The 16,353-nt window shown below is 42.9% G+C and overlaps 1 protein-coding gene across 1 annotated transcript; it reads right to left on the bottom strand.

Annotated features, from left to right (window-relative positions):
* Positions 1 to 14,571: 14,571 nt before the first annotated feature.
* LOC130748343 (senescence-specific cysteine protease SAG39-like) lies at positions 14,572 to 15,949 on the bottom strand. The gene is made up of 2 exons (XM_057601531.1): positions 15,449 to 15,949; positions 14,572 to 15,359 (listed from the first exon to the last, which is right to left on the bottom strand). Exons 1-2 carry the CDS (start codon positions 15,882 to 15,884, stop codon positions 14,767 to 14,769), a joined length of 1,029 nt encoding a protein of 342 aa, XP_057457514.1. The 5' UTR covers positions 15,885 to 15,949; the 3' UTR covers positions 14,572 to 14,766.
* Between the last annotated feature and the right edge of the window lie 404 nt (positions 15,950 to 16,353).

The following is a 16,353-nucleotide window of genomic DNA, read 5'->3' as shown; positions in this document are numbered from 1 at the left end:
TCTGAAGCAACAAGGGTTTGAGATTGATGTAGATGAGTTCTTCAAGCGATTGCCACCAGCTCCAGAGTTTGACTCTCCTCCCAAGAGGAAAGTTCAGAGAAAAATGGTCTTGGAGGAATCTTCTGAGGAGTCTGATGTTCCTCTGAAGAAGAAGAAGAAGAAGGCTGACAAGCCTAAGAGGAAGCATGATGAAACCACCAAGCCTGATGATGGTGATGATGGTGATAATGATGATGGTCCTTCTCCTCCAAAGAAAAAGAAGAAGCAAGTCAGAATTGTGGATAAGCCTACCCGTGTGGAACCTGCTGCTGCAGTCATCAGAATGGAGACTTCTGCCAGAGTGACTCGGTTTGTCGTGCGTTCATCAAGTAAGTCTGCTGTCACTGAATCTGATGATGATTTAAATTCACTTGATGCACTCCCCATCTCTACACTTCTTAACCGCACCGCCACCTAACTCACTCCTATCCCAGAGTCTCAACCAGCTGCTCAAACCACATCTCCACCTAATTCCCCAAGGTCTTCATTTTTTCAACCTTCCCAAGAAGAAGCACCTCTGTGGAATATGCTTCAGACTCCACGTCCCTCTGAACCAACCTCTCCCATTACCATCCAATACAACCCACTAACCTCTGAACCCATCATTCTTGAACAACCAGAACTTGAACATCCAGAACCTGAACCCAGAACGTCTGATCACTCTGTCCCCAGAGCATCAGAACGTCCTGATCGTAGAACTGCTGATACAGATTCTTCCACTCCCTATACTTCTGTATCCTTTCCTACCAATGTTGCTGACTCCTCACCTTCCAACAACTCTGAGTCACTTCGTAAATTTTTGGACGTCAGGAAAGAAAAAGTGTCTGCCATTCCAGAGTACTACCTCACAGTACCAAGCCCCAGGAGATACCCTGGACCTAGACCAGAACATCTAGTTGACCCAGATGATCCTATCCAGGCTGAACCCTTGCATGAAGCAGACCCTTTAACCCAACAAGTCCAATCTGACCAAGTTCATCAAGAGCCTATTCAACCAGAACCAGAAAACTCTGTGTCTAATCACTCTTCGGTTAGATCACCACATCCTCAGGTTGAAACCTCTGAACCAAACCTTGGAGCCTCTGAACCAAATGTCCAAACTTTTGATATTGGCTCTCCTCAAGGTGCCTCTGAGGCAAACCGCAGCAACCACCCAACCTCTCCTGAAACCAACCTCTCCATTATTCCCTACACATATCTCAGGCCAACCTCTCTCTCTGAGTGCATCAGTGTTTTTAATCATGAAGCTTCACTGATGTTACGCAATGTGCAAGGTCACACTGACCTGAGTGAGAACGCTGACTCTGTTGCTGAAGAATGGAATCGTCTGAGTACTTGGTTAGTTGCTCAGGTTCCTATTATGATGAGTCATCTCACTGCAGAAAGGGATCAGAGGATTGAGGCTGCTAGGCAGCGGTTTACAAGAAGAGTGGCTCTGCATGAACAACAGCAAAGAACTAAGTTACTTGAAGCTGTTGAAGAGGCCAGAAGAAAGAAAGAGCAAGCAGAAGAAGCTGCACGTCAAGCGGCTGTACAAGCTGAAAATGCAAGATTAGAAGCTGAGAGACTTGAAGCTGAAGCTGAAGCTCTTAGATGTCAAGCTCTTGCACCAGTGGTCTTCACTCCTGCTGCTTCTGATTCCACTCAAGCTCATCAATCTGCTCAGAATGTTCCTTCTAGCTCTACACAGCCAAGTTCTTCCAGACTTGATATCATGGAACAACGTCTTAATTCTCATGAGACTCTGCTGATGGACATGAAGCAAATTCTTCAAGAACTCCTGCGTCGCTCTGATAAACCTTAGTTTTAGGATTTCTTTCGTTTTTCTTAACTTAATTTCTCTTTATTTCTATTTTCTTTGCATTACTTGCTATGTTTTGCTTACTAGTAGTTTATCATTGCATATATATAAATGACCTTGTGTTTGCAAAATCCTTTTCTTTATTCATAATAATTTATGTTTATTACATCATACATTTTGTCCCTAAATCTAGAATGGAGGATCCTTCCTCATTCTTCTGCATTCTTGGCGCTGCTCTACCCTTTCTTTCTCCAGATGATCCAATGAATACTGGATGTTGTTGAGTTTGTTGTTCAGCTCATCCCTCTCCAGACTATCTTCTGTCGTCTTGAGTCTCTTTTCCATAGCTTCCTTCTCTTCCAGTAAATTCAGCTCAAGCTGGCTGAGTTCCTGAATTTCCTCCACGAAGGCAAGGAATTCTTTCAAATCCTTCTCCAGCTCTGGACAAAGGTCTTCGTCAAGCAGTGTCTTCGTCAGCTCGTGTATCGTTCGTGTACCATCAGGGTGCCGGATGTTAAGGAACATGTCTTCCTCGAAGGCTTTCCTTCTGAGCTCTTCCAGTGCGACCATGTATGAAGCCATTTCTTTTTATGGTATTGATTGAGTTGTGAAGCTTACCCTCTTCTAAATCGCCTTATATAAGCTTCATTCTCTCCTTGGAAGTTATTGCTCCTACAGTTTCTCGAGGTTAAGTCCTTGGTAACTGAAGCTTCTATTTACTCCCGTGGCCGGTGGTAAACGTTCATCTTTTGCATTAACTCCCTTCTTTAGTTCGCTTAACTCTCATTCATGCATCGTTTCTTTCTCCATTTTTTTAAACTTAGACCTTCTCTAAGGGGGAGTACCTCGTACTTCAAGCTAAGCTTTTTCACACCTCATACTTTTTGCTTATGACAAAAAGGGGGGAGTACACCCAGTTTTTTATGTGTAAGCTGTGTTAGTGTGATTTATTTTTCCTTTGGAGAATTTAAGAGTTCCACCTTTATGACCATAGATGTGTCACTGGGCAAATACAAGGAATACATTTCACTTCTTCTGAAGTGATTCTATTTGACTCTGATACCACTTATCGTTGACTCTGAATACTTATGCGCTCTGATTATTTTATTTCATCTATGTCATGCGCCTTCACTCTGAACTCTTACATTATTTAGCTCAGAATCTAGACATTTCTAACATTTTTCATTAAGTCTTAGATTCAGGGGGAGCTATGCTCAGAATCAAGCTGTGACATGGATTCAGGATGAGCAAAATAAACTATTCACATCAGGATAAGTCTATTTCTATATCTCTAAACTCTGAGTGAATTCAGTTTATTGTTTAAGAATTGTTCATCAAAATACGTGGTTTTGTCATCATCAAAAAGGGGGAGATTGTAAGATCAAGTTTTGATCGAGTAGTACAACTCTATGTTTTGATGATTACAAGTTAACATTTTAGTATGAACAATTATGGTACTCTAACGTGTTTTTCTGAGTGTGTTATTTACAGGCTCTGACCTCAATTCAATCTCACACAAATCAGAAGCACTGTGCATAAAGAGTGATCCAAGCAACGCTTTCGCAACATCTATGTTCACTATGAACAGTAGAAACGCTTCAGAAGATCTGAAGCCACACAAAGCTCTGATATGGACTCAATCACTTGAAGTTCTGAAGATTCAGACGTTCTGACAACCAAGAAACTCTGAAGGTTCAGATGTTCTGATGGTGTAGAAGACTCTGAAGATCCAGAAGCTGAAACGTGAAATCTCTGATGTCCAGAAGCAAGATGACTCTGAAGACCATGTACTTCCCTCTGAGTTCAGAATCAGAAGATACAACGGTCAGAGGATCTGTGCTTCCCTCTGACTCTGATCAACTGGCTTCACAAGTTCCAACATGAAGCATTCCCCTGATCAGAAGTCTACTAGGTTTAAAGGTCAAGTCACTATCCAAGTACAAAAGCAAATGTACTATCCCGACGACCTACCTAACATTCTCAGCCATAGCAGAAGCTAGAATTTCCAGAACTGCCCTCCAACGGTAGCATTTCCATGCAGCGTTCAAACCCTAATCCTTGGAGTATAAATAGAGGCTGAAGATTGAAAGATGCGGTTGGAAGAATCTCACACGCGCAAGCTAAATTCAAAAAACCTTCTAAGCATTCTTTCATCTGAATTCATTGTGTTTACTATTAGCTTTTCAGAAGAAAACTCTTTGTAAACATTCTTTCTAAAACAGTTGTTTAGTTACCTTTAGGATCGGATCCGAGAGAAGACTAAGAGAGTGAATCTTAGTGTGAGCTAAGTCAGTGTAATTGTTAGTCACTTGTAGGTTTCAAGTGCAGTTGTAACATTTACCTGATTAGTGGATTGCCTTCATTCTAAGAAGGAAGAAATCACCTTAACGGGTGGACTGGATTAGCTTGAGGGATTTATCAAGTGAACAAGGATAAAAATCCTTGTGTGCTTTTCTATCTCTTATCTTAAGCACTTTGTTCTCGAAAGATTTGTTAAAATCTTTAAGGTGGAAGTTTTATTCTGAAAACGTTATTCAAACCCCCCCTTTCTACCGTTTTTCATACCTTCATCATCTGCCTCGTTTTGATGCGAAGATGGCGAAGTACGCGGTTTCCGACGCTGTGAAATGCAGGATGCTTCCATCAACGTTTTGACGCGCGACAAAGGAATGGTTCACGAATCTGCCTCCAGGATCCATAGCTAAGTTCCGCGATTTCTCATCAAAATTCCTTGACTATTTCTCTGCGAGGACGATCGAGGATCTATTTGATATTCGGCAGGAGGAACGTGAAACCTTGACACAATATGTGAAACGATACAGTGCCATATCCGCGAGGTTCGACGAATTTCAGCCACGCGTGTGCGTGTGCGCTTTCAAAGGCGGTCTGTCCTGGGGAGAATTTTATTGCGAGCTGAGTAGGGAGCTGGCATGCTCAATGGTGGAAGTCCGCGCCCGAGCGCAGGGCTACATCTTAAAAGAGGAAATTGAAGTGCACAAGAGGAAGGGCGAGCGTGCGACAAAGGTGTCGCTGGCAAGGAAAATGATACAATACAAGGAAGGAAGTCGTGAGCAGAGGTTTGGGGAAGCTGGCCGGTTCTTAAAGAAGAATAAAGGACAACTACTCCACCCGAAAACGAGGGATAGAAAGCACTGGTTCCCTCGCCGAGAAGCGAAGGTAAGCCAGCGAATGAGGTCGCAGGGATGCTCAAACAAGGAGTTAGCAAATTTACTTCTCGAGGCGGAAATTGAGAATATGAACAGAGTCGACGAGTGCAGAAAGGACCCCAGAAGCGAGGCGAGGAATCCGCTGAGGTGGTGTGAGTACCACAACTTAGAGGGCCATAACACCACCGACTGTTTCATGCTGAAGGGTCGAATCAGGCAGCTTATCAGGGCGAAAGGCCGCCAGAGGCGAAGGGGAAGGAATTTGAAGAAGCTGATAGCGGCGAGGGCGGAGGAACGGTTGAAGCAACGAACACAATCGCTGGAGGTTTCGAAGTTTGCAATGACGTATCGGCGGCGGGCCGGGAGACAGTGGGGCGACAACATCGGTACAGGTGTATCCAGGACCATATGGGTGCCCACATCCAAACATAGTCATGTCGACCGCGGATTTCAAGGGAATCAAGGCCCATACGAACGATCCGTTATTAGTAATGGTAAGAATAAAAGGTTTCAATGTACAGAGGGTGCTTTTAGACCAGGCCAGCTCGGCGGATATAATCTATGAGGACGCATTCAGACAGATGGGGCTGGCGGACAAGGATTTAAAGCCATACACAGGAAGTTTGGTAGGTTTCTCCGGGAAGCAAGTTCAGGTACGTGGCTACGTAGAGTTGGATACAGTTTTCGGAGTGGGCGAGGACGCCGAGCTCTTGAGGATAAAATATCTGGTCCTACAAGTCGCGGCTGCTTATAACGTCATCATATGGCGAGGTACCTTAAATCACCTCCATGCAGTGATATCTACGGCCCACCTTGCGGTAAAGTATCCCCTACTTTGCGGAGGGATATGGAAACTGGCAGTAGACCAAAAGGAGGCGAGGAAGTGCAATAGCCATTGCCTCAACCTGTATGGCAGAAAAGGAGCTGGTGACGGGCACAGGTGCCAAAAGATTGGGACGTCTGAAGGCGGTGAAGGTGAACAAGAGCGTTTGGGAGCACAGAACCAGAGCGACGGCGACGAAAGGAAGGGGAGGAATCAGGGCGAAGAATCCCGTAGGATAGGGGAAGGCAAGCTCTACGCTCAAAAAGATAATGAGCTGTATGACGAGAACTGGGACATGAACGCTACCAGTAGAGGAATACTGACAATCGAGCCCAGACTCACAAAGGAACAAGAACAACGCTTGAGTGAAATAGTAGAAGATAACGTTGACCTCTTCAATTGGGGGAAAAGATGAATTGTTTGTGGGGAGCCGCCTGCATTTGCTTGGCCCCCTCGGAAGGCAGGAATGGGAGAAACTCATCGTCAGACCGGGAATGAAGGAAAGAAAACAGCAGAAGGAAGGGGTAACAAGAGGGAGGGCGAGCAACAAAGGGATGAGGACAGAAGACCAACGAAGTCAGCTCGGCCCGCCAATCGCGAGGAAGGACAGGGACAGATCCCTCGCCACGGCAGAGAAGGCAAAGAAGGCGAGGAAGACAGGATGCTGGGAGTAATACTCTGATTGAAAAGGAGACCAAAAGGCAAGGACCAAAATAAAGATGCACTCTTTTTCTCCGACACGGGAGTTTTTTAACGAGGCATCCCTCGATGTAAAAATTTAAACAAATCAAATACAAAAGGATATTCTTAGCAATACTCCTAACTATCGAACTGAGACGGCAGCCTGGTGGGAAAATTTCCTGAAGGTGGCGATCCCAACACGACCTTGATGTCTGGGGATCACTCCGGAAAGTCCGGCGCTGACCATAGCCCCTGCAGGCGACGTGTGCGGATGAGCTTCCCGTCGCCACCCGTTGGCGGCGTGCGCGAATAAAGCTCCTTATCCAAAGAACCTCCCTGAAATTTGGGCGAGTCGAGTCTTCCTGAAATGCGGGAAGCATTTTTTAACTAGGCCAAAAGTCTCGGGTAAACTCATATGGCCATTGGGCTCCGAGCAACTGCAAATCCCCACCTAATAAGGCTGGAGGGGCCGCACCTGCTCTTACGGGAAATATTGGTGCGAACAAAAGCCTCGGTAAAATACCGAGCGAAAGTCCTAGTTATACGTAGCACACTCTCGAAAATTACTCACGTAAAACTGGGAGACAAGCACTGAAAACACGTGCTAAGCAGCGATCAACGAAAGGCGAAGATAAGTAGCGGGCCGCCCGCCTCGCCCGCTTAACTATCCTTCGCTCATTTAATTATTCATTTATTCCTTCATTTATCTGTTTGTGTCGTGACGATTTACTAACTCGGTTATTTGTTTGCTCGTATGATTCATAATGATGCACGTCAAAACAATTCAGGAAACAAAACTTTTATTCAAATATTTGACTTTATACATTCAAAAGGGAGGATCTCTTCTCATTTTCCTACATTCTTTGCGTTGCTCTGTCCTCTCATGCTCCAAACGGTATTGCCTGTACTCTAGGTTGCACAGTCTTCGGCTCAGCTCCAGCTTCTCAAGACCTTCTTCCGCCGTCTCCAGAGCTGTTTTCACTGCTCCTATCTCCTCCAGCAAATCCAGCTCCCATCAGCAGAGCTCTTGAATCTCTTCCACGAAGCAGAGGAAATTTCTAAGGATAACGTCCATCTTTGGACTCAAATCCATTCCCAGCAACTTGTTGGTCAGGACGTAAACGTTGGGATCCTCCGGATGCCTAACGTTGATGAAGAGATCTTCATCAAAAGCTTTCTTTCTAAGCTCTTCCAAACAGGCAATGTAGGATGCCATTTCCTTGAAGTTTTAGAAAGCAGATGAGATGTGAAGTTTGCTGCGTTTTGGTTCTTATTTATAAGCCCGGTTCAGTCTCCGGAAGTTATTGTTTGAGCAGTTTCTCGAGGAGTTTTTCTTAGAAAAGGAGCGACTTGCAATTAAGGCTTGAGCGTTCGTGGCCGGTGGTCAACAGTAAACCGTTGGAACGTGGAAAAGAAGCACTTGGGCAGACGTTTGAAATTCCCTAAGAGGAACGTCCCGCATAGTTTATCTCCCGGCGGGAGGCGTACAATAAAGACTCATAGCAAAAGCAGTAAAAACTTGGGGTTCTCATTAAAAATAAGAAAAAAAAAGAGACCCTTGGTACAAAGATAATAAAGATAATCTAAGGACTCCTAACATTTTGAGTTGGCTCTACATGTTCTTCCGTCAGGAAACGCTCGGCGACGAAGCCTGGATGATCGTCGGGCCCGACCAATCCTGTGGGTGTAACCCTCTTAAATGCCCCCATCTGGCTGAGATCAATCAGAGGATGGAGATGTTTGACTTGGGCTTTGGCGAGGAAGAAGCCTCGGCCGCGTTTAGAAACGGCAGCAACAGCAGCCTTTGACCTCAATCTTTCTTCTAAGGCCTTCGCGTCAAGATGGGCTTGAGTCTTCGCTGAGGATAGAAGATCATCTTTCTTCGCCAGGTCAGATCGAAGGTTTTCAAGGTCGGCCTCCGTCAAAGCTATTTGGTATGCTTTCGCGCTCAATTCTAGCTGCGCCTCCTGCCGCAGCTCTGCAAGAGTTTTCTCCAGTTCAGAAATCCTCCTATCTCGAAACTCTAAGCTAACTTCAGCACGAGCGGACTGCTCGGCTAGCTCTTTGGAAAATGAGTTTTCCTTGGCGATCAGTTGAGCGGCGAGCACTTCGCGATCCTCAGCAAGTTGAGAATTGAGAGCGCGGAGGCGCGCCACTTTGGATCGTAATTCGTCAGCATCCTGGGCGGAGCGCCTATAGTAGTGGAACGCGTGGAGCACTCCCGCCACAGCCCCTTCAGAGACATTATCCAAACCACGCTGCTTAACAACTTCATCCATTCGCGCCATTTGGGCTGATGTCAAAGTTAAAGAATACGGGAATCCCCGACTCACAGACTCTGAGGAGGGGGTGGAAGTATGAGCAGGTGGAGGAGGGGCGTTGGCGGAAGACGTCAAGTTTGGACCAAGCGGCGACGAGATAACTGTTGGACGGGAAAGTGAGTCGTCGACAAGACCGTGTTGGGCTGGCATCGTCCCTGAAGGCTCGCTGGAATTCAACCTTTTCGGGGAAGGGCGAGGATCCTCCTCGCCAAGGGGCCGTTTTCCGCTCGCCTGTATTCTCAACAGAGACGCCTTGTCGCCTTTCAAATTTATTCGAGGAGGAAAGGAGACGTTATTTTTCTTCTCAAAGGCCGCCAGAAGCTCCTCATCGGCACAGTGAGTTTGTCCTAAAAATAAAAAAAAAAAAGGAAAAGGTAAGCTGGTAGAAAATAGAAAGAATGAGAGGGGTAGAAGAGGAAGATTTACCAATCACGCGAGAGCAGTCTGAAACGACGAGACGGGCCAGCAAGTCGATGACAGCCTTGTATTCAGGAGTGAGGGAGTCATCAGACGAGTCAATTATTTGGCGCGCGCCCTGAGTCCAGTAGAAAGGAAATCGAGCGGTGCCATCTCTGTGTGTGAAAACCTCAGGATATTCGTGGGACACCATAACCCTGAAGAATATCTGGGCTAAATCGACGGTGATGCTAGGCCAGATAGGGTTGAAGCGCTGACGACCAGGCCTAGCTTCTAGGGAAACCCAGCTGCGCTGCGGGGAGGGCTGGACAGATACGCGATAGAAATAAAAGAAGGTTGAAGGTTCAGGTTCCTGGTGAATCGCGTCGCAGAGAATTTCGAAACACCGGAGGAACGCCCAACTTTGTGGATGAAGTTGACTAGGAGCCACATTGATATTGTGAAGAACGGAGCAGATAAAAGGGGAAAAAAGAAATTTAATCTTCAAATTTGTGAATATATACCCATACACGTAAAAGAAGTGAGGAGCACCCACGAAGTCGTCTTTGGGACGAAGCCAAGGGCGTTCAAAGGGTGAGCAGGGACTGACATACATAAGCTTTTTCCAAATGGACGATTCTTTGGAAATCTCCCAAATGTACGATTCTTTTTCCAAACTTGACCGTTGGTTAGGCATTGTCCCGGCCGGCAAAGCCCTCGCGGCGGGAGCACTTAAAGATTTCCAAGTCCTCGTTCGGAAGGCAATGCCGTCTTTTTCTTCAAGAGGAACGCACCAGAGAGGGGTGGCAGCGACGACATTACGTTTGGAACTTTTGGTCTGGCGCTTTGGAGTCATTGCAGAGGGATTGCAAGGAATAAAGGTAATTTTGACACTGGACAAGTTCGCGTAAGGGTGAAAAAGCAAAGGTTTGTAATCGTAAAGGAACGAAAGGGGTTAGTGAGATAATGCTGTTATAAGCGGGGAGTGACGTGCAGAAGGGAACATGTAGGAAGAAGTTGTGGACGGTTACCGAGAGATGTGGAGAAAAAAAGAGAGGTTGTGCCCCATGACGTCAGGAAATGACATGATTGCAGTTGCGAAATTTTAGGGAGTGAGAAAGACGCATTAAATGAAAAGCTGCAACGGTTGCTGTCGATTGGTTAAAATTCAAATTGTCAAAGTTGTGACGTGACTGGAAGGGACATGTCAAAGGTAGCGGTTGAGATTCTGTGGATTCACTGACCCTGACATCACTTCAAGGCTCGACGCGTGGGATGGACACAACACGTGACAGAGTGTCACGATTCAAGGTACGTGCATAACTATGCTGAGGCGGGCAGACTAAAAGCCGCCGCCACAAGCCTGCTTGTGGACTGGGGTCGTCCGAAAGAAGAGGACGCAGCTGAAGGTCCAAAGTGTCGATTGCAAAAGGCTTTATTTATCAGGCCATGTTGGCCATCGTTTTTCACTTCTAGATTTTAAGTTTTTAAGTTTTAGTCGGCATCCTTAGGGCTATTGCCTTGTTTCTTGCTTAAAGACACACTTAGCTCTCATGCTTCGAGCTCGGTGTCTTGTGGACTTGTGGACTAGGCGAGACCCCAGGGTCCCTCGCCCAGGAGACCTGACCTTGGGCGTAGGACACACCATGACCTTGGGTCTCCCTTCCCGAAGCCCAACTGACCCATTTAGACAGACTAAAGGCCCCAAAGCCCAACTCGACCTCTATAAATAGGAGGGGAATACCAATTGTAAGGGACTCTTAGCTCATTTGAGAAATAATAGCATTGAAATTCAGTTATATTTTCTCTCTGTAAGCGGTTAAAGTTTCTCTCTCTAAGCGGTTAGAGTTTCTCTCTCTAAGCATTCACATCACTTTCCTCACACTTTGAGTACTACCTTTCTTCTCTATGTTTTAGCACGGAACATTATTCATTCATATGATTATAATAGGAACGAGATATTTCTATTATACTTATACATCAATAATAAAGTTTACATATCATACAAATATTTTCAAATTTCATATATATAGTGCTTCTCACTTTAACATACTTGAGAATACTTGGAAATATTCCTAGAATTCCTATATAGCACTTCTCACTTTTACATACAATACATCTAAACACGAGAATCTCATAACTTCTATATAGTGTTGCCCAGTTTTGCATATAATCAGTCAAAAACAGTAAATGAGCTCTAACCGGTCTTAGCATTGAGTCCCTTTCTCTTTAGAAGCTCAATTTTTTGTTCACACTTACGCATACAAACTTGTAATACAACCACAACCTAACAAAATTAAACTTAAACAAATATTTTCAAATTTCATATATATAGTGCTTCTCACTTTAACATACTTGAGAATACTTGGAAATATTCCTAGAATTCCTATATAGCACTTCTCACTTTTACATACAATACATCTAAACACGAGAATCTCATAACTTCTATATAGTGTTGCCCAGTTTTGCATATAATCAGTCAAAAACAGTAAATGAGCTCTAACCGGTCTTAGCATTGAGTCCCTTTCTCTTTAGAAGCTCAATTTTTTGTTCACACTTACGCATACAAACTTGTAATACAACCACAACCTAACAAAATTAAACTTAAACAAATTAGTATTCATAATCTATAAGCAATTTACATCATCCAAAAAAAATCAGTTTAAAATTACAAACATACATGTGCCAAGTCTCCTTTGACCATGAATTTCATTTTGGTAAACCAATATATCCTAATAGATAAGTCTATTAAAAAGAGACACAACCTAGAAAAATATAACAAAAAAAAGTTAGCAAATAAACACACAAATAGAAAAGATACAACCCAGATTAGAAAAACATATACTGAAAAATGTAGTGCATATTATAACAACGCTAGTAGGACAAATGGTGCGAAACAATTGCGAAGGGTGGAGAAAGAGATAGTGACTTTTGCGGAGGATGAAGGACGGGGGAAGCAAATGGCAGAGGAGGAAGGAGCGGTGAGAGGCGCGATGGAGGAGGTTTGGGGGAGGAGCGGAGGTAAGGATGGGGTGATGGTGAGGCGCGACGGAGGAGGCTTTGGGGGAGGAGAGGAAATATTTGTGGGGGATAGGTGAGGCGCAACAAAGGAGGGTTTGATAGAGAGGCAACAGTAAGGGTGGGGTGATGGTGAGGGGTGATAGAGGAGGGTTCCCGAGAGGGGTGGCAGTAATGGTGGGCGTGATGGTGAAACATGGTGAAACACAACGCATGAGGGTGCAGAGGAGGAGCAACTAGGGGTGGCTAGGGAGGGAGATGGAGGTGGAAGAGAATATTGAAAGGTAAGGTTTGTGAGAAAGGTGGTTTTGGAAAAGAGAAGCTTATAAGGAAATTCGAGCGAAGAAAAATATGAGACTTATTGTCGACCGATCTAACACAATTTATTGACCATGTCATGGCTAGTCTGTAGCATGATTTACACCAGCTCCACCCGCCACTACACTGGTTGGCGGACTTAGCGTAGAACAGTCGACTCTAACTGCCCGAAGTCAGATGTTAAAATGGTCAATCATCTTAGCGTTCGTGTTAACCAATGCTAACTTGGTAAAATGCAACACTATTTATCGAAGGTCTAGTTGCCGCAAATTTTAAGTAAGTTATTTTCATTTTGTATAAACCAGTGTAGCCAACACAAATGTGTAGAGTTTAGTGTCGTTGTCGTAGCCGATTCTAAATTCACACGTTAAAATCACCATATTCTTATAGTGAAAATATAATCTATCAAAGCATAGATAATAGAAAGTTACGTCCCTAGTACAAGAAGAAAGACATTTTATTTTTATATGTTACGTTAGCTAGACCGACACTAATGTTGATTATTTATGGTTGGATTGGCTGATATTAACCGTAGTTTTGACCTTTTTAGTAAGTTAATAGTGTTGACTTTTAGTTGATGCTAACATGGGGGGCACTGCTTTTCTTCGGGTCGAGCTAGTTAACATCAAACATATATGACTCCTAATACCCACAAACATCTAACAATAAAATCTAGTTGGCGTCTAACAATTGGGTGGTCCTTAAGTGGGGCCCAACTTGATTTTAAGGAAAAGAAAATGGGTTGTACCCCAAGTTTCACTTTTTAAGGGAGTAAAGCCTTATTTCACAATTTGAAGCAGCACACCCTTATTTCACACTTTAAAGCAGCACAACAGTAGCAGGCAAGAAAAGGAGAATGTTTTAAGTCGTTGACAGATTTTGGTGGTATAGTTTCAGTATGTGTTTCCTATCGACGTGCTCGTTATTTTAATATTTTTTATTTCAGCTTTTTTTGAAATTTTTATTTCAGTTTTTACCTTCTCTGTAGTCTGGGATAGTTTACCCTTTTTTGTTAGGGTTTTTTTGGTTGTGTCTGTTTCCACTTTCCACCTTAAAGGTGTAGATTTTGATGTATTTAGGAAGACACTATTTTGTATTCATTATTTTTCTACAGTGGTGATTTTCTGGCTTGTGCTCATATTTTTTATTCTCTCAAATTGAGATAAGTTTTTCCACGTTAAAATTTCTTTTGTGTCTATTTTATTTTATTTTATTGTTATCTATTATTGTTACTGTTGATATTGGTTTTGTTGCAAGTTTCTATATTCTCTTCTCACAAGTGAAGATAAATTTTTGTGTTCCTACTTTTTCCGCTGCACCACTCTATTCTCAACACTAAAAACATATTTTCTATGTAGAAATGATTTAAGTGGCTAGGTTTGGTTGGGTATCCAAGTAGAAGCTATCTCACCCATCATAGCTTGTCTCCATATTAATAAAGTATGGGATAGTACTTCGTGAATTACTAAACAGACACACAATACACATATATAGGTAATAACATCCACCAATCAAACTCACATTTATAAGTAGAGTAATGATCCTGAACCAACATAACATAATGCTCCATTATTTTTGGAGCTTCATTATTTTTGGATTTATAAACTTTTCATTATGTTATTGTGTTGAGATTTGACTCATTATATTTTGGACTAAAATCTTTAGTTTATTAGGATTTGATTTAATGTGGATTGTAAAAGGTTTTAAGGGATTGTTATAGGATTTATTAGGATTTTATTGTAAAATAGAGATCAAAAGAATCAACTCTAAATAGGATAACAATGTAACCATAAAAGTTGTACTTGGCACCACATGCTTCATGCTACAAGTAATACAAAGGAGCTATAGCTACTCTATAGCCGCAGAGGTAGGCAATTTGGCCGAACTGCGTGACCAAAGATGCTGTGTGTTTTATCTGTGATTTCTCGCTCTACTACTTCGTGCAATCGAGTGCTTGAATCCCCTACATATCCTACATATTGAAATCTGTAAATTTCATTCAATCCATTTAAAAAAAACTCAGGATGCTTATGTATCATAAGTCATAATCATGACAATACTATATTTCATTGCGTATAAATTGAGGGGTACAATGGTGAATGGTTCATGTAGAGGGTACAATGTACAAATATCAGATAGTATGAATTTGAACTTAAGAAGAAATTGCAATAGAATTGCAAGTGGTATCAATTTTTTTGGTAATTATGCAGTTGGGTAAGATGGTTGCATTGCTATGCCACAGAGTCCTTCTGGGGCCTCCACATCCCTTTGCATTCTAATGTATCCTTCTTCACCCCAATCTTCTCCCCATGAGTTCTTAACCAACCAATACTTGGTTCCATCATCACTAACACCATAACCCACAACAGCAACACCATGGTCCAACTGAGTGCCACAGCTACCAGTGAAGACACCACTTTGGTAGTTTTGAAAGTCAGAACCACTGGCATCAATTGCTACAGAGATTGGTTGATTAGCCACAGCTTGTTGCAGTGCCTGCTCATTGTTGCTAGGGACATCCTCATACCCAGTAATGGTAGCAACATGGGTAACTTCTTCATTTGTATTGCATGTTCCATCAACCCCTTGATAGGGATATTGAGCTTCAGTGTTGAGTCCACCATTTTGGATGATGAATTTGAAAGCATCATCCATAAGACCACCCTGGCAACCTTGGTCTGCACCACTTGTGTCACAATCAACAAGTTCTTGTTCAGATAAAGAAACCAAATTCCCAGTACTCAATTTATGAATTCCTTCTGTCGCGGCAACAGCAGAAAAGGCCCAACAACATCCTAGAAAGGTAATTAATTGAAACTAGAGTTAGATGACATTTCAATCTTGACTTCTTGGATTCAATTTGCATGAATTATCAAATACTTACCACATGTGCCTTGGTTCTTCACAGGTGTCACTGCTCCTTCCTGCCTCCAATCCACAGTGGAAGGCGCGGTTACATTTTCGTACTTAAAAGTGGTTGTCCTTGTGATAGATGAGCTCATGTGTCCTTTGAATTTGTTTCTAGTTGCTATGAACTCTTTATTGGTGAGATCTGTAAATTGATTAACACCTAGCTTGTAAGGTTTATTGCCAGCATTGTTGGAAGCTTCAATGTACTTCACATTTTCTTGAAATATGTTGAAACGCTTTTCCTTTTCTTGGAGATCCTTATAGACTTTGCCATAGCGAGCCATCCATTGCTCATGCCTCTCATGCATTGAGGCATCTTGGAGAGTGCGAGATGAGACTTGAAAAGCCCACAATCCCAAACAGAGAACCAATGCAAATGAAATTTGATAGAATTGATTTTTGGTAGCCATGGTAGCTAGTCAGCTAGTGTATGGAGTATGGTGACTTTGAATAACTTTGGTTAATTAAAGATGTGATGAGAAAGATGTGTTGTGCTGGTATTCAAGATGATTTGTGGTATTTATAGGAAAGTTAAAAATGAACTATATGTTGATCTTGTAGTTTTCAACTTAAACCACCAAACACCTTTTCTTGGACTTACCTGTGAGAATTGTCTGATTAAGACCTCTTTGGCCGGGTCAAGATGAATTTGGAGAAATTACTTATAACGACGTACGTAGTTGTTTTGATATATTATACGGTGCTACTTTTTAAAGTGATTGTTTGTCCTTGCATCAATATAACGCTCAAGTATTTTGATAGAAATAAAAGTTTGTTATGTGAGACAAAAAAACCTTCTACCATACAAAAACCAGCGCAAAATATGTGGATGATATATATTGAAAAGGTGTTTGTTACCATACCTTAAGCCATAATAGG

This window comes from Lotus japonicus, chromosome 3 (genome assembly GCF_012489685.1).
Source record: "Lotus japonicus ecotype B-129 chromosome 3, LjGifu_v1.2".
NCBI lineage: Eukaryota > Viridiplantae > Streptophyta > Magnoliopsida > Fabales > Fabaceae > Lotus > Lotus japonicus.
The sequence above is the reverse complement of the archived record's forward strand: the minus strand, read 5'-3'. Positions and strand labels throughout refer to the sequence as shown.